The sequence below is a fragment of the Primulina eburnea genome, chromosome 7, assembly GCF_022965805.1.
Source record: "Primulina eburnea isolate SZY01 chromosome 7, ASM2296580v1, whole genome shotgun sequence".
In the NCBI taxonomy this organism is placed as follows: domain Eukaryota; kingdom Viridiplantae; phylum Streptophyta; class Magnoliopsida; order Lamiales; family Gesneriaceae; genus Primulina; species Primulina eburnea.
In genome coordinates this window covers 991,590-1,008,391 of record NC_133107.1, presented here as the reverse complement: position 1 = coordinate 1,008,391, position 16,802 = coordinate 991,590, and the positions used below count along the sequence as shown (strand labels likewise).

The 16,802-nt window shown below is 34.4% G+C and overlaps 3 protein-coding genes and 1 pseudogene across 8 annotated transcripts; 2 read left to right on the top strand and 2 right to left on the bottom strand.

Annotated features, from left to right (window-relative positions):
• LOC140836367 (LOB domain-containing protein 37-like) lies at positions 1-1,218 on the top strand. The gene is made up of 2 exons (XM_073201842.1): positions 1-406; positions 487-1,218. Exons 1-2 carry the CDS (start codon positions 223-225, stop codon positions 948-950), a joined length of 648 nt encoding a protein of 215 aa, XP_073057943.1. The 5' UTR covers positions 1-222; the 3' UTR covers positions 951-1,218.
• Positions 1,219-4,504: 3,286 nt separating this feature from the next.
• Positions 4,505-6,371, bottom strand: LOC140836365 (peroxidase 51-like; annotated as a pseudogene).
• A 1,466-nt stretch (positions 6,372-7,837) lies between these two features.
• Positions 7,838-10,551, bottom strand: LOC140836363 (BTB/POZ domain-containing protein SR1IP1-like). 2 transcript variants are annotated; one of them, XM_073201836.1, is made up of 5 exons: positions 10,427-10,551; positions 10,252-10,321; positions 9,578-10,168; positions 8,958-9,497; positions 7,838-8,562 (listed from the first exon to the last, which is right to left on the bottom strand). In XM_073201836.1, exons 1-5 carry the CDS (start codon positions 10,444-10,446, stop codon positions 8,041-8,043), a joined length of 1,743 nt encoding a protein of 580 aa, XP_073057937.1. In that variant the 5' UTR covers positions 10,447-10,551; the 3' UTR covers positions 7,838-8,040. The 2 variants fall into 2 exon arrangements, with proteins under 2 accessions (XP_073057937.1, XP_073057938.1); XM_073201837.1 differs by having other exon boundaries at positions 10,434-10,526.
• A 3,519-nt stretch (positions 10,552-14,070) lies between these two features.
• On the top strand, positions 14,071-16,737 carry LOC140836366 (uncharacterized). Of its 5 annotated transcripts, none has more exons than XR_012119077.1 (4): positions 14,074-14,853; positions 15,348-15,438; positions 15,563-15,653; positions 16,408-16,737. XR_012119077.1 is itself a non-coding variant. In XM_073201838.1 (3 exons), exons 1-3 carry the CDS (start codon positions 14,267-14,269, stop codon positions 16,513-16,515), a joined length of 786 nt encoding a protein of 261 aa, XP_073057939.1. In that variant the 5' UTR covers positions 14,071-14,266; the 3' UTR covers positions 16,516-16,737. The 5 variants fall into 5 exon arrangements, 3 of the variants coding, with proteins under 3 accessions (XP_073057939.1, XP_073057942.1, XP_073057940.1); XR_012119076.1 differs by having other exon boundaries at positions 14,075-14,853; positions 15,348-15,447; XM_073201838.1 differs by lacking the exon at positions 15,563-15,653 and having other exon boundaries at positions 14,071-14,853.
• Positions 16,738-16,802: the final 65 nt, after the last annotated feature.

Sequence of the window (16,802 nt, the reverse complement as noted above, 5' to 3'; positions counted from 1 at the left end):
TAACCCCACTTTCCTCTTCTTCTATTCTCCACTTCCTCTCTTTATATATCCACCTTTCTTTCTTCTTTTCAAACCTTAATCATCATCTCTTTCTCTCTCATGCTGCTTCTGGTTCTTGTTTCTTAAGCATCTGGGTAGCACTTGATTTTGTAATATAAACAGATTTTCAGTGTGCTGTAATCAAGAGGAGTAATCAGAAGAATTCCATTTTTGGCTGGAGAGATGAGTTGCAATGGATGCCGGGTTCTTCGGAAGGGATGCAGCGAAACGTGTGTTTTGAGGAACTGTTTACGGTGGATTGAAAGCCCCGAATCACAAGGTCACGCCACTGTTTTTGTAGCCAAATTCTTCGGCCGCGCCGGCCTCATGTCCTTCATCTCCGCCGTCCCAGAAAATCAGAGACCTGGTGATTATTTTTTCAAATTTAGCATCCACTATTCTTGAGCTGACCATTTAAATTGAAACTAATATGATTAACTTGCGCAGCCCTCTTCCAGTCTCTGCTCTTTGAAGCTGCGGGAAGAACGGTGAACCCTGTAAACGGGGCGGTGGGGCTTCTCTGGACCGGGAACTGGCACGTTTGCCAGACGGCGGTCGAGACCGTTCTCCTTGGTGGCACGTTGAAGCCGATCACGGAGTTCCTCTGCGGTGCGTCGGATCCCGGCGACTTGTCCGAATGCACGAACATGTTCGATCTCCAAGATCCATCCCTGACGTCACGATCCAAGTTGCAGAAGCGCCGCCGTCTCCCTGAGGAGCCGTCCAGGATCATGCAGTTATCTGATCTTGATCTTAGTTTGACACCGGGTTTCCAGGGCAAAAAGACGAGCCTTTTACCCGGGGCGCGGCGACTCGGGAGCCCATCAATGAATTCTGAAGAATCCATGACGACAACTTGTGGAGATCATCAAACTAAAAATGAAATAAAACTTCTAAACTTGTTCAATTAATTTGGTAACAAGAAAGATGGATGAATCTTCTGTTATCAGCCTCAACTCGTTGTTTAGCTCTTTTCCTGTATTAATGTTTCCGGGAATTTTATTCCGGCGAGATACGGTAGCTCACGGACGGCGCAAGATTTCCCACTTTTCCCTCGTAGTAATTATTGTCAAGGAAAAGAAGGGGAAAATGAAAGTTTTGCCTGTGATTACTTTCTCTCCTCATTAATGTAATTTTCTTGAATCGTGTCTAATGACTTGGACTTGAATTATTGGCATACTTTTTAGAGCATCCTGCCCTTTTTCCAGTGGTTCACTTCTATTTCTTGATTTATATGCATGTCATTCTTTTACATGATAGTGATATTTTACTTCTAATTTGTCTCGATTTATTCTTCTTGCACATGGGAGTGATGATATTCGCTGTGGCCTACGCCAAATATTAAATCTTATTATTAAACATCGGGAAAATATTATTTTTTTTGTGAATTGCTTTCATTGAAGATAGGAGTAATATGTTTATTGAAAGACCTTTTATCGTGTACAAGCCTCGAGTATGTTTTATCGTCTACGTCATTGACTCAGTTATCAGTTTGCTGAACAAACATTGACGATATCATGGAATGAAGAAAGGAATCTCAATACTCCAATGACATTGGAGGGAAGCCAGTTCCTATTTGATTGGGGTCTAACTTTGACTCAATTATATTCATTTAAATTGCGTGGCAGTAAGTCTTTTATCTAGCAGTCCAAATATAATTAAATTTCTTAGATCCAAAATACCAGCCTGAAATCTAAACATAACTTGGTGATAGACAAGAATAAAGTATATATGTATCATCCGAACTTTATCCACATAACAAGAAAGTTGTTTGACGTTTCTTGGAATATATTACGATTCTAAAAGGTTAAATATATGCATCAATGGGGCTGAGCTTCGTGGCTTTTATTACTAATGGGTGTGTAAATTTGGGGACCTTTCGGCGCATACAACAGCTAATTCTATGGGAGGGGCAAATAAATTGCTAGGATGGAGACGATTGGCCTTTGGAGTGTGCGAAGCGACGTAACATATATTTTATATAATATATCGTACGTAACATGAATTCACTTAATTATATAATATATTGTACGTTGCATTCCTTCTTTTGCCCAAAAAAGAAATATTGTTAAAAATATAATTTTAAAAAAGAAACAGGATAGCTGATGTATATAACTGGTCGCATCTTCTTTTCAAAAAAAAAAACAAAACAAAACTGGTCGCATCTTTAGAGTCATCCACATTCCACGTTGATAAGATTTGAAACTATAGAAGTCGTGTTTGTGAGATTTATGTCCTAAAACTCTCAAAAGAGACATGAGTTATAATTCAAATGATAGCGAAAAACCTTTAACCTTTATAAAACCATTGTCAATGTCAGGCAATGAAGAACGAAGATTCAAGTCTGAAAACTTGTATATTATATTTAAAAATGTATAATATTTGTTTTTATCATAATTATCACATTCCTTCATAATTGTAACGACTCAAAAACTATTTCAAATTTCTAATAGAATTCTAGAAACATATCATCACAGCTTCCTGCTCAAAATGTTGAGCATTATCTACGGAATTTACAGGTAGTGGAGAATTTGATAACATTGCCAATTTTGGGAACACGTAAATTGCTCGTTCATAATATATAGTTCAAAGGCAAATTAAATGGTTATATTTTAGGGATAAAATGTAATGGTTTTTCAATGATATGGCCGACTTACACATGGTTGGGAAGTGGGATGTATGATTATGGACTACAAACATTTTATAATGTATATCTATTTTTTTAGGGAATTGTATATTGTAATATCGAAACCAAGACAAGTGGAAAGTGTGAAGCGGGTTTCACCACCGCCCCTTTTCATTGAACTCGGTAAATCACGACAAATTTTCCAAGCTTCTTGGCAATAACTATTAAGTACAGCTTCAATTATATATATTTATTAAAAAAATTGTTTTTACTAGTCTAATATGAAATAAATCTTTAAAAAATGTGTCACTATTTTTTAATAAAATAAATAAAAATAAAATATGAAATTTGTTTCTAAAGAGTCGATGAGACTACTTAATAATAAACATCATGTAACGTTTCTTCAACTCTTCAACTGTACTTAGAGCTGCCCCTAAGTGGCACTGCTTATGCTTCTTGGTGATGATATGGAAATTGAATTGAATATATACTAACTGTTTTTGAAATAAAGCTTTGCAGATAATGCAAATGGGCAAAGTAGTTGGGTCCCTCTTGTCTATTATAAAAACAGTGCTTATTTTAGTTTGATTCCATGAAATTTCTGTAATCATCTTGCAAGTTGCTAAGCAAGTTGGCGGGACAAAGTGTGGGTGAAAACGAAGGGTCTTGTGACGTTAATTATCATCCATCCTCATAAATTTTTTTTCCTATTGCATGGTGGAGTTTTGAGATATATTCTGAAAATGTTTAAATAAAAGCTTTTAATTTTATGCTTTCAAATGATTAAATTAATCAATTTATATGTCCTCCGTCCGGTATGGGCACTTAAAACTTGTCTCCGACTTGGAGAGATCACATGGCCTGGCCTTTGAAGGGATTTCAAGGTTGTTTAATCTCGGTTAATTTGTGCGTATGCCAAAATAATTGGATCAATGGTTCAACAGATATCATTCTATAATATGAAAAAAAAAAAAACAAGTCAGAATTGAAGTTGGCGACTCATTGTTAGGCTGATTCAATAATAAAAAAATAGCATATTATTTCATCAGCTGATCAAGAACAAATAAAGACCACATAGTGCTAAAACGCCGACAGGAAGGGGTCAGCAACACATGAACTTCACGTGTCCCCTCCTATTTTTCAACATCATATGGATCTGTCCTCATGTTATCTCTGCTTTTTTTTTAGACAAATTAAAAACTATAATATTTTATTGAAAAGAGATCGAGGGAAAAAATAAGAATCTCAAACACTATTACTTATTATCTGGAATCCAATACCGACTCCAACTGCATCACTGATTATACACATAAAACTGATGCAAGTCATATTCTGAGAAAAAAAACAAACCTACTTTAGATTATAATCTTCCTATTCCAAATCTCCTTAATAATTAGTACTTCATGGATGGTTTAATGAGAGCAAGATTCTCGGTGCTTCGAGTTAGCAAGGCGTTGTAGTAGCGCCTGCCCAATAATTGGACGGGTGTCAGGTACTAACAATACAAGGTGAAGATTTTGAGGCTGAATTCAGAACGTAGATGGATTCTTTAAATAAGTCATTCTTCATTTTTTCCATCTTAAGCATATTAATTATGTCAATAGTTATATATATTAGTACTATGATATCATTTGAAACACCTAGCTAGGTCGAACTCGAAAACTAAGATTTAAAGGTTGATTCGAGAGGAGAGGACACTCTTATGATTCATATAAATTGAGCACTTTCAAATTAAACTCGTTTACGTACTGTGCTTATTGATTTCAGAGAATTCTTGAAATAATGCAATTTTGCATGCACACATTGAGCATAAACAATCAGCTTATTTCAGCATGCTCACTCCCTATACATTTTCCACACGCCACGTACAAATAAAATCAATGAAACCCAATTAAAAAATTGACAATTATCGAACTCAGTTAAATCGTCCACAGTCAAACCGGATATTCCCATTCCTCCCGGTCTTGACTCCGACCCGGCCCAATTTAGTCATGGCCTGAATGAAAGCATCATTGAAGGCCTTAGAATTGGAGGCCCAATTGTTAACAGTGGGTCTGGATCTCGAGTCAGTGAGAAGGACTTGGTCCGAAGTGAATAGGCCCATTCCATTCTGAAGATTTTTGTAGTATGCATTGTCGAATGCTGTTGGAGTCGTCGGATCCATGTCAATAGCAATCCTGGGATCAAACGTTTCTGGGACACATTCCTTGCAACTGGGTCGCTTATCGCTGGTTCAGGGTGGGATCGATTGGGTGGGTTTGGACGTTGAAATTGAATATCCGGTTGGAAAATTTATTGCAGTGGGAAAATCCTAGTGTGTGGGCAGCTGCATGGGAAATTTAAATAAGCGGCACTGTAAATTAATGAAGTCTTAACAAATTGGAATTTAAACTCATTTAACACTCTATTGTACTTACTTTCTGGTATAAATGATCAAATAAGGATAGATTTCCGATACATGTTCGGTCTAAATCTGGATCATGGATTGATTATTCTCCCATAAAATCAAATGATTCATCGGTCAATAAATTATACATATGTTGACCAAACTGTGTCTCAATATATATAACTTACATGTTCATGGGAAATTAACTAATCAGGAAAATTTGCAAAATTTATTTCCGGAAAATGTTCGGTTCACACTAAGACTTACATTCTATATATATGTATTTTGTTTGTAGCTAATTTACTGAAATTACTTGAGAGAGCAATCATGTCTCCCTGACTTATGCCTCTGCTTGCAAACATGGAATTAAGCTGGTTCAGATTGAAAGTTGGATGAGGCAAATTTCCATCCACACTTTTTGTAGTTGAACTCAAACCATCCAATCTCCCCAACTCCACAGCATATGATGGCCCACCAGCCTAAGTTTTACAAATTTCAGACCTAAATGATTATTCATATATGCATCAGAATAAAATTTGGCGAAAATTCAGAATATTATTGCATCTAAATGTATAAAAATTACACACAAAAAATTGATTTACTATATAAGTCACAACAGTATTCTATACAACATCAGGAGTATTAATAGTGATAATAATAATAATAACAACTATTTTTACGAACCAAGACAATGACGTCACGTGTGGCCAATGCAAGAATATCAGCACAAGATACCCTATTTCTGCATCTAGCAACTTTATCAACAGCAGCTTTGGCTTTGATCACCGTGTCAAATCCATCTCCGGCCAACGATAAATTGTCCGGATGATCCTTTTCGGCTGTATTCCCCGGCGTAGATGCTACAATAACCGATGCATCACACCCCTGAATATTCATATATACACGCGTGTTAGATTTAAATGTTGTTGTACATCGAAACTTAAAGAAATATTAATAGAAACATCTACTCAGATTCAAAGTACCGAAACAAAACAATCGCGGAAGAAGAGACGAAGGGTTGCGGGAACTGTAACAAATGTTTGCGTGAATTTGGCCGTCACGCCTGTTCTGACAATTCTCTCAACGTCAGGACAAGTGTTTGCATAGTAATCTAGTCTCAACAGTGCTGAAATAGAGCTGGAGAATAATACAACACTCAGAGAAAGATGTAACAGTAACTTGCTTAGAAATTTGGATCGATTCATTTGGTTTTTGAGCAGTGGAAATTCAGAGAACTGCAAGATAGTTATATAAAGGCACTCATTGAAAATGGATCTCATTAACAGACGTAGTCAAATTTGACATTTAGACGTACCGTATGTGTTTGCATGTTCGTTTTGTTTGATGTTAAACTTCATGATTAAATCATGACGGACTTATTTTATTCTGTCGATTTTTTTTATATCTGGTAATGCAATGTTTTAACAGTTCTACGCGTCGACTAATAGCGGTGTATTTCCCATTTAATGATAAAAGTAATATCTTCTTTTATGCTACTTTTTGGATATAGTCCATATTCAATATCATACAAGGTTCGAGTTTTACAACATATGTGTCCCTAACATTTAAAAGAATCCGGATCATCATATCTACGCCATAGGATTTAATTTGTTTTCCCAAAAAACAACAAGGGTTTCTCAAAAAAATTTAATATTATTAAATATGATATAACTTAATTTAAACGAGTATGTGGATCATTGATTGCAAGTTGGGATTGGGTTAGACGACCAAATCATAGGAATAAGCTGGCACTAGCCATCATGAGAGCCTACTCAATATTTTAAAATGGTTGTTTCAGAATCAGTGGGAAACACAAATCTAGTCAGAGTAACAAATCCATATTTTTGTTTGATTGATTCAATTAAAAGTGCTGCATTATTCTTCGTGTATGCATGCCAGCTGAAATGTTATTTTTATTTATTTTTTAAATTTGGTCTGGTACCAAGTGGTAGCTGCTAGCTTGCTTAAACGACGAAATTTCTTATATGTTACGTTGGACCAAATTATTTTAAAATATTACATGCATAATTTATGACATGCAATAACATATAATTATTTTCGGAAGGCAGTATAATTTGCATTTTATGTGTGCGTGTAATAAACTGTCTTTAATTTTTCTTAATCAATAAACATTAATCCTCACTTTAGACACATATTCATACATAATTACGTCCGCATACGTTATAGTTTTTATATTTAAATATGGAGTTTTACCTAAAAAAACATTAAGATATATTGGTACAAAATATTTAAGAAAATAAAATAATCAAAATTCCACCTATCTCACCAATATTTTCTAAAAAGCCGGGGTAGAAAAATCAACTAATTTAATTATTGTAAACTTTCTAATTTTCGTGTATGTAGGATGTTATTGTATTCAATTATTTTTATTTAAAATTTATCCCTAAATTTTGTAATTAGAAAAATGAAACCGTGGGCTTTTTTTGTTCTCTAAGAATTGGCAAAGCAACATAAGACTACTATTACAAGTTTACAACGTAAAAATCTATCTAGCCATATTCATTTACAAAAATATCATCATAATTGTAAAATTTACGTACATTTTTTTTATGGATATTCATTTAGGAGAACATCACTTTTCAATTATTCATTTCTAATTTTAGATACTTGTATTTTTTCAATCTTAACATTCGACATTTTTTTTTTGGTTTTTCATTTAAAAAAGAGACTTGCAAATATGCAATGCGTGCAACGAAATACTAATTATATTTATACATCAGAATCACTCCCACATCATACCAAGAAAAAACACACACAGTTGTCGATAAATCAATCAATGAAAATATTTTAATCAGACATGTTTTACACAAATCAATTTAGATGTTCTCGCCTCTACACTACTATTTTATACAAATATCACTCAGAAAATGGATTCAATCCATGTCCTCTCCACAAGTTCAAAGTCACAAGCATTCAGAAAACAAAAACACACATAGTTCCTTCACTTACTATGGTAAAATTCAAAGTTTCAAGATATCGAGTGGCGCCTGTCTCTGCTCGATTTCGTCCTGATTTTTGGACTTTGCATGCTTCCGATATCAGCACGAATAAATCTGCTAAGTTTTCTTGACACCGAACTTATGAATGATTTCCGGGACTCAGGTGTTGTCTTTGTAGTCGAAGTTGTGCGAGAGATTGCTAATGGACTAGCAGGAACAGACAATGTAGTTGAAGATTTCTCGAAGTCTTCCAATCTCATTTTCATCTTCGCCAACTCGAGTTTCAGGCCTTGATTTTCCCGCTGGAGATTCGAGATCGAAGAATCACCTGGAACGGGGTTAAGGTCTGTGGAGTAAGAATTATGGGTGTTGGTGCTGCCATCCATGACTTCTCTGAGCCGTTGTTGCTCGTAGTAAAGGACTTGGACTACAGTTTGAACCGGGAGCCTGTCGTTTTTAGCTGCATGTTCGCAAGCTTCGCGAGATAGCTTTTGACAGTCCATTGAACTGCATATTCTCTTTTTGTCAACGTCACTTAACGAGGGGTGCGCCTGGAAATTACAACGAAACAACACAGATGAAGCTGATGACACAACAAAGTATGTTGGCCTAGAAAAACGGTGTAAGAGTCTTGTAGTTCTATTTATTCAGGTATGAATTCAAGTCGGAACTAGTTAGGACCCAGTTATCCCAAAGCCTCTGCCCAAACAATGTCTAGTTTTATAATTTGACATGTCCTCCCGTGTGAAACCAGCCGAGACCTAGAAGATGTTATCAATGTTGTTTGGCAACAGATGTTAAAATTAACTTAATCAGATATGAAAGTGAATTGCGCCTGAACTTGTGGCCCTCAGTCTCTCATGTCATGTTAAATAGCATGAACTCTGAGATAAATGTTAACTGACAGATTTTATGATTGAGCCAGATTTCTAAAGGAAGTGCAAACCTTCAAGTAAATGTCTATGGCTCTATACAGTCCATCATCTGTGATTCTGGTTTGTCCAGGAATAAGTTCGGAAAGATTGATGAACTTGGCAACCGATAAATTGCGGTCACATGCTATTTCTTGAAGGTAATTCTCCATTAATCTTGCAACCGTTTCCTTCTCATGCGACGAAGGGGAAATATAATCTCGATCTTCAATACAAACCTCTCTGTTTTCCTCTGCTTCACAGCAGAAAAAATTCATCATGACCCGCTGCACAGTCTCAATATCGAACAACGTGTCCCCTGCGATATAATAAGAAGGAATCAATAGGTCATCTATCTCAGCTTTTCCGAGTTGTGAAGCCATTCTCTTCTCCAAATCAAGCCTGCAAGCCACCGTTGTTTCTAAATATATCGCAGCACGAAGAAGCATAGAAATGAAGCTAACAGAAATCACGTCTTTCTCTCTTGGAAGAAGGCCGACTATGGTTTCTAAGACGACCCTTTTCTCGTGTTCTTGTTTTACGTCACGATTCTTCCTATCTTTGGAATATATCTCCTGAAATTTCAAGAAAAAATGGTCACACTTGTGATTCATTTAGCATAACATACAATTCAATTTACGGAACAAGACCTCACCAAATCTCGAAGGGATTTCTGCACATACAGCATCAGTATCGCGCCCAGAGTAATTTTCCTGAATCCCCTGGCCATCATGGCAACAAGGACCCGTTGAAAAAGGTCGATTCGCAAAACGATCAAATCCTCAGCCCACCAATCAAGAACAGTCTTCGAGTCATCCAAACCGTTTTCGGCTCTAAAATTTTCAACAAGCTGGCCATCTTTACAGGCTGCAAAAGCTATCGTATCTATGCATCTGTTCACTAATTTGACTTCCTCTGCCATAGGCAAAAGCGTCTCGCAAGAATATAAAATATACACCGCTCCAGCAAGACTCGTGAGCGCGACCTCATTCACATACGCTTCGGTCCGGCCTACCAAATTCCCGACCGCGTAATCTTCTGTCATCTCAAGAAACTCGGCCACGCATCTCAGCGCGGCGATGTTAGCTGTGTTGATTTCGAAGTTTATTCCGTAGCAAAACTTCGCGGCAAATTCGAATCCATCGGCTCCACCTGGAATATCAGGGATTTCGATTACCGAAAGGTCCGCATCCGTGGATTCTGAAGCTAGCTGCCTTATGTATCCACATTTTGAGACCAAAGGGAACTATAAAATAAATCAAGAAAATTTAGCTTTCAGCATTATCATTATATATTTAATTTGGATACACACAAAAGATTCGATTCTACCATGTGCAATGAAAAGGAAGTTCCTGCAACAATAACAGTAACATCGCTGGGTATTTCCTGGGAAAAAATCCTGTTTAACATGAAAATAAAAAGCTTTTTAATACAAAATCTTCTTCTATCCAGAAATTAAGAACATTTATCCGATGTTGGAACGAAGAAAAGGATAACTAGTTACCATTCACCTGTCCTCTTCATGGTAGAAGAAAGAAGATCCTTTTTATGGCAGATGTATTTTCAGTCTGCCACTGTCAAGACTCGAGAGTCTCCATGTCTTTATTATATATATATATATCTATCATATCCAATAAATTATCGACATCTCATCCATAACTTGTATCTACAGAACACCAATTTTGAGTGCACGTCTGAATCACTTGTTCATGAATCGTGCTTCTGTGACACAAAGCATTATCCACTCCTAATTGTACTCAATCACAACCCCAAATAAAAAAGGAAAAAAAAAAAAACGGGTCTCATAGTGTGAAGATATATTTTTAATTGGAAAATCAAATTACTTGAAAATAATAATTATTTTGAAACAATAAAAATTCTTGAAACTTGTCACAAGTTGTGATTGATAGGACCTGTTTCTAAATTAACTTTTTTCAGATAATGGAAGGGATGGGAATTGGGAACCCACCAAAAATGTAAATTGCAATTAATAACACTAAAATCTCACTCAATCCAAATTACAAGCTTATAAAAAATAATAAATAAAAGAAATTATATCTCATAAATATTCCTATCCACTCGCGTAATAATTAGATCACAACATTTATATTTATATTTAATAAGGTTTGGTAATAGAAAACATTCAATGATCAGTTGGATGAGAAATATAGATATGGCTATACTTACAAACTTTTATTCTTTTTCTTTATTTATGATTGATCAAGATTTGAATGTGGGGATCCTCCCCCGACATTCCATGTTCTATTAAATATTTATACTGTTAAAACATGTATTTCCGTGGCCATCTGTTGTTTGCTTTGAAGCCAAAAAACAAGATAAAATGGAAAAAAGAAATATAGAGTGACCCAGCCTCCTCCCTCTTTGATTTAGATGATTGGGATGGATAGCCTCAACTGCCATTCTCCATTCCCTTCTCATTTATATTTTTCTTTTAAAAAAGATTCACCAATTTTCTTGAGGTGTGGAAAAAATAAAATCTTATTTTATTTCATGTTTACAGCACTTTTAGGGTTGAAAAAATAACATCAATGGCTCGGGACTTTTGCTAAACTATGTGGTTAACGATGAGTCATGTCCCTTAAAATCCAGGGATATTTGAACAAGCAAATTAAACTAATACGGATCTAACTAAAATATTCTGCCTTTATCTATTATCAATCAAAATAAAATAAAAGCCATAGAAATTAGCGGTTTATTCAGCGCTACATTTAATACGTTGTTGTGACGTTCATTGTATTGGCTCTCTTTATAGTCATTGAATCTCGAGATATGTTGGGATTGGAATAGAGTTTGGAGGAGGATGGTGGATATATTATGTAAAAAAAAATCTTAAAAAGTGAGTTTTTCTAATATTTTTCAGGATGTTAAAACAAGTATACTCGAACAGTAAGTTTAGTGGACAACTAAAAGGTGTATCTAATATACAAGATAAGAAGGCAACATAATTAGATGGGACACATGAATGACGTGACTATTTTCTTTGTCATCCCCGGGAGATGGAGTTCCCGGCCGAGAACCACAATCCATATAGTTAGAGTCGTACGTGTAGTTCACAGGGTCTGAGACAATATGATTAAAAAAAATTTTGTTGCGATAAATCTTGCATATAGTCGTAGACGACATAGAGGTTTGGTTATTTAGTTATTTAGATCTATCTTGTATTATTGATGAATTTATAATGTCAATTCGATATGATTGTATAACTATTTAAGTTTGAATTTTTCTTAATATTTCGACATAAGATATTGTGATTTAACACAAAATAAAAGAGCGATGTTTATACTCCAAATATTAATTACCCCACTGCACTTGTATTATTTAATTTCATGACATACAAATTTAATTTTCCCCTATTTAATTTAATTTCTACTCTTTTTTTATTTGACTAAAATGATCTCTCGTAATTATACTAGCCATTGACTTGTCCAAGTCAATTTCCAAGTTGTAGTTACACGATTTTTAATTGGGTTATTTGCGTTCTTCTTTTTTATATTTATGTATTTTACGTTCAATTTTTTTATCAATTGTAAAAATAATAACGAGTTTGGTTTCAGATACATAAAATGTAGAGGATGTTAATGTCAAATATTCATTTTTAGTTATACTTTTATTCAAAAGTTACAGTTTAAATTCAACAATTAATTGTTTGTGTGGGATAAAGCTAGTAATAGACTCGAGTATTTGCAAAATATATGATTTTGTAGAAGTGATTAAATTTGTAGATTAAATCAGGAGTAATGTTAGAAAATAAAAATAAAAAGTTGAAAATTAGAAATGATAAATAACCGATAAATAAATGATTTTAATATTAAATTTTTATCATGATAATTTTTTTAAAAAACATAATCAACATCTCACCAGTTTTTGAATTTCAATTAAATTAAACAAAAACTAATGTATAATCTATGTTAGAAACACGCTCAAAAGCCAAGAATAACTTTTTAAATAGTGATTACAAACACTCCCTTAAATTAAACTTAGATAACTAAATTAGCATGCTGAATTGAAAGTGGAAGAATTAGTCCAATTTATGAACAAAAGTAGTAGTTTTATTTTTAAATTTTTTTTGTGTAAGATGTTTTATTGGAAAAAAATTTCTCATTTGAATTGATTTTCTCAAACTGTTTTTCCATAATTTAATATTTACAATATTGACATGCTTATTGAATTATAAAAAGAAAAAGAAATACTATGTTTAGCAATAAATTAATTATTACATGCATATTACGCATACACTATAAAAAATAGAGTACAAAAGTTAATATTTTTAATTTTATTTTATTATAAAATATATAAGATCAAGAATACACGATTTCACGAATCTTTATTTGTGAGACCAATCAATCCTACCGATATTTACAATAAAATTAATACTCTTAGAATAAAAAGTAATATTTTTCATAGATCCAAATAAGATATCCGTCTCATAAATACGATTCGTGAGACCATCTCACACAAGTTTTCAAGATTCAATTATTAATTATAATCAAAATATGCTATCTATAATTATTGTTACTTTTCTTATGCATTATTTTTCTCTATATCAGTATATATTAATATGTTGTGATTAGGTATTGTAGTATCCTCGTATTATATTTAATGGTCCATTTGAGCACGTTTTTATGAATTTCATATGTTAAAATAAATTTTGAATCCTTAGTTTGCATGAACTGAACCTATACGAAGATATGACTCACTCTCTTCAGAAAAATAATTAATTTTGCTTTTACGAATATTATAAACAAAACCCAAACATTTAAATAGTTAATTGATATATATTTTATATTATTTGAGATTTTGCACCGACGGACGCCAAGAATATTCGCTACCTCAGCGCTCGCATATATATTATATATATTAAATTATAATATTTACAATATTTTAATATATAATGAAAACGAACGACTGTTTTCACCTAATTTTGGTAAAATTTGTAAATTTAATAAAACTATTTTTACCATAGAATTTAAAGATTGAACAGATCTTTTGTAAGATGATCTTACGAATTTTTATCTGTGGGATATGTCAACAAAATAATATATGAAATCCTCTGGTATAAATTTTTGCATTAAAGATAAGGAGAACACACATGAGGTTGTTGGAAAGTCGTCTTCGTACAACTCCCGCACACCGTGAAACACTAACGAATCCTAAACGAGACGTAACTCTGCCTCTTCAAGAAGAGAATATCCTCTCATAAATCCACTAAAACTCTTAATACTATATATAATTTTAATATTAAAAAAACTCAACGTAAAACCAGCTCCAAGATTTCTCTCCACTTTCAAGGATCGCTTATTTCGGTCTTTTGGTACTATCTCCCATGGATTTGGTGCAGCTTTTACTATTATTCGTCGTGGGTTTCTCTGTACTGGTGTTTTTTATCATCAACACTCTCGAATCAGTTCAAGATGACGGGAAAATTGGAGCTGGGTCTTGCACAGTGGAAGAAAGTGACGATCGAGAAGAGGAGAAAGGCGGCGGTGCTGTTGACGACGGTGAAAAACTTGAAGTTTCTGGAATTTTTGAAAGGGTGGGTTCCGAAGAAATACAAGAACTTGCAGAAGCAGAAAGTTTTGGGGTTTCAAGCTCTGAAAAATCAAATTTTTGCAGTGCGGCGTGGGGTGTTAATGGAAACAACAAAGGTAAAATCTTGAGTTGTAATATGGATATCAATGAGGAAGATGATGAAGTTGCCAAGGGAGATTTTGAAGATTGGGAGGGAATAGAGAGAACTGAATTAGAGAAGACTTTTGGTAAAGCTGTGGTTTTTGTTAATTCTAAGAATAATGCTGATCGCGTAAATGGAGATGTGAAATTGCAGTTACATGGCCTTCAAAGAATTGCTCTTGAAGGGGTTTGTTATGGATCACAACCTATGGCATTGAAGGTTTCTGCTAGAGCCAAGTGGTATGCTGTTTAAATTTTCTCTGTTTTTCAAGAAATATATTTTTTTTGGATCCTTTGGTTTGATATTTGAAATTTTGTTCTCTTGACTTTATGTAATGTATATGCAGGGGACATTAAATTGTTATTAAATTTGTTTCTGAACTGGTATTTTCACGTGAAACTAAAGATCAAACATGTCGGATTGATGTAGAATATCTTTATTCAAGAAAAGTGAGTAGTTGGGTACTCAATGCTCAGGCAGAGATGGTTCATGGGGGTTTGCTGGGTAGATTGAAATTGTTGTCATGGTCAAGTTAATGCGCTTGTAAGAAAGGAGCTTTTGGACGTTTTATAAAGTGTGATATACGATTGTATTGTATCCTTTGTAGAGGTTTTAATGGGATTCTTGCTCTACCGTACTACAGAAATCTGGTTCTCATTTAGTGGTTATGTATTTAATAGGAGCCTAATGCTTTAAAGTGAATTGACTAATGAAATAATTCGTAATGTGACAGGAACGCCTGGCAGAAGCTAGGTAACATGAGCAGAGAAACGGCGATGGAGAAGTATATCAACATTTTATCCGAACAAGTTCCCGAGTGGAAGGTGGATGAGGTTGTCACTATTTAAAATCTCCTTATACTCGCATTCAATGACCTCTTATTATTTTAGTGTTTTTTTTCACTACTATGATATCAATGTTCTGAAATTTCTCTATGATACGGTGAAGGTACCAAATATACACAAGATTTAAGTAACGTCTGTGGATGACAAGAGATCGTCTCAGCCTGATAAATATGAAGTTTGATATAGGATTTAAGGTACATTATTCGATCTCTTGAGCGCATAAGGTTTTGCTTAAAAAAGGATGTATATGAGGGTCCGATTACTGAACTATTTGATGGGATGTGGAAAAAATGATGCAGTAGGTGAACAAGTGATATCTCTTTGAATCTTGATATATTGTTAGGGGAAAAGAACCATGTTCTGCGTTGGTCTAAAATCATGACCTTAATGCTGCCATCCAACCCCCTGACAAAACCTAAAGGAAAGGGGCAAAAGGAGGGGGAAAGGGAAAGAAATTCAAAGGTGATGTGTATCAATTTGAACTGTTCTGCTGGTAGATTTGATAATTTGATAGGTTGATTTAGAAAGAAGGGAAGATAAGGAAGATACATACATCCTTAGTTGCCAACTTGGCATATGAGAACAAAACTTAGCAAGCAAATGGATCTCACACCCTTCCCTTCCATTGTTATCATATTTTTCTCGTATTATTATACTACTGATCCTAGTTCATGGCACTGGGAAGAGTCTCTATAACCTGTACAGGGTAAGGATTAACGAGGTGTCCTCTGGAAAAGCTGACTTAGCGAATCACTCCACAACCGTGTTAAATCTAGATATCTTCGAAGTAAATATGTTAGTCAGTCAAATATATGTTGGCAAAAATAATTTTTCCCGAAATAGATGATCGAAAGTAATGCCTCAATGGTTAACTTTTTCTAACATTACGCCACCATTACGAGATTTTGATTAGTTATTTCTTATTAACTAGTTGTTTTTTACTTTCAGGTAAATATGCGAGACCAATTGGTGGTAGTGGTTTCTCTAACTTCCTGGGGATGGCAGGGGATAGATTGCTGTTTTTTTTCCTTTTTTTTAAAAAAAAACGAGGTATAGATTGCTGTTCTGAGCCCAAGAAAGTAAAATATTTGTTTATTTTATTGGCTTGATTGTATTAGTATGCTGCAATCCATATAACATGCATTCCCTGTTTGTTTACATTAGTTTTTTTTACCGAAAAGGAGAGTCTACGAAATAAGACATTTGTTCCAACGAGAAGTTGGTGCTTTTCATAGAGAATTTTAGATGATCCATCGACCATCCACATTGATTTGTTAATTGTTATTCCTCACAATGCCTTCTTATCCCTGTAAATGTCACTCGAATTCCAATCGTTAAACCAT

Coding starts and splice junctions, on each gene's coding strand:
- LOC140836367 (XM_073201842.1), top strand. CDS start 223: ATGAGTTGCAATGGATGCCGGGTTCTTCGGAAGGGATGCAGCGAAACG. Junction 407..486: donor CCCAGAAAATCAGAGACCTG/GTGATTATTTTT, acceptor TAACTTGCGCAG/CCCTCTTCCAGTCTCTGCTC.
- LOC140836363 (XM_073201836.1), bottom strand. CDS start 10,446: ATGAAGAGGACAGGTGAATG. Junction 10,322..10,426: donor ATGAAGAGGACAGGTGAATG/GTAACTAGTTAT, acceptor CATGTTAAACAG/GATTTTTTCCCAGGAAATAC. Junction 10,169..10,251: donor CTTCCTTTTCATTGCACATG/GTAGAATCGAAT, acceptor TTTATTTTATAG/TTCCCTTTGGTCTCAAAATG.
- LOC140836366 (XM_073201838.1), top strand. CDS start 14,267: ATGGATTTGGTGCAGCTTTTACTATTATTCGTCGTGGGTTTCTCTGTA. Junction 14,854..15,347: donor GTTTCTGCTAGAGCCAAGTG/GTATGCTGTTTA, acceptor GTAATGTGACAG/GAACGCCTGGCAGAAGCTAG. Junction 15,439..16,407: donor AACAAGTTCCCGAGTGGAAG/GTGGATGAGGTT, acceptor TTTTACTTTCAG/GTAAATATGCGAGACCAATT.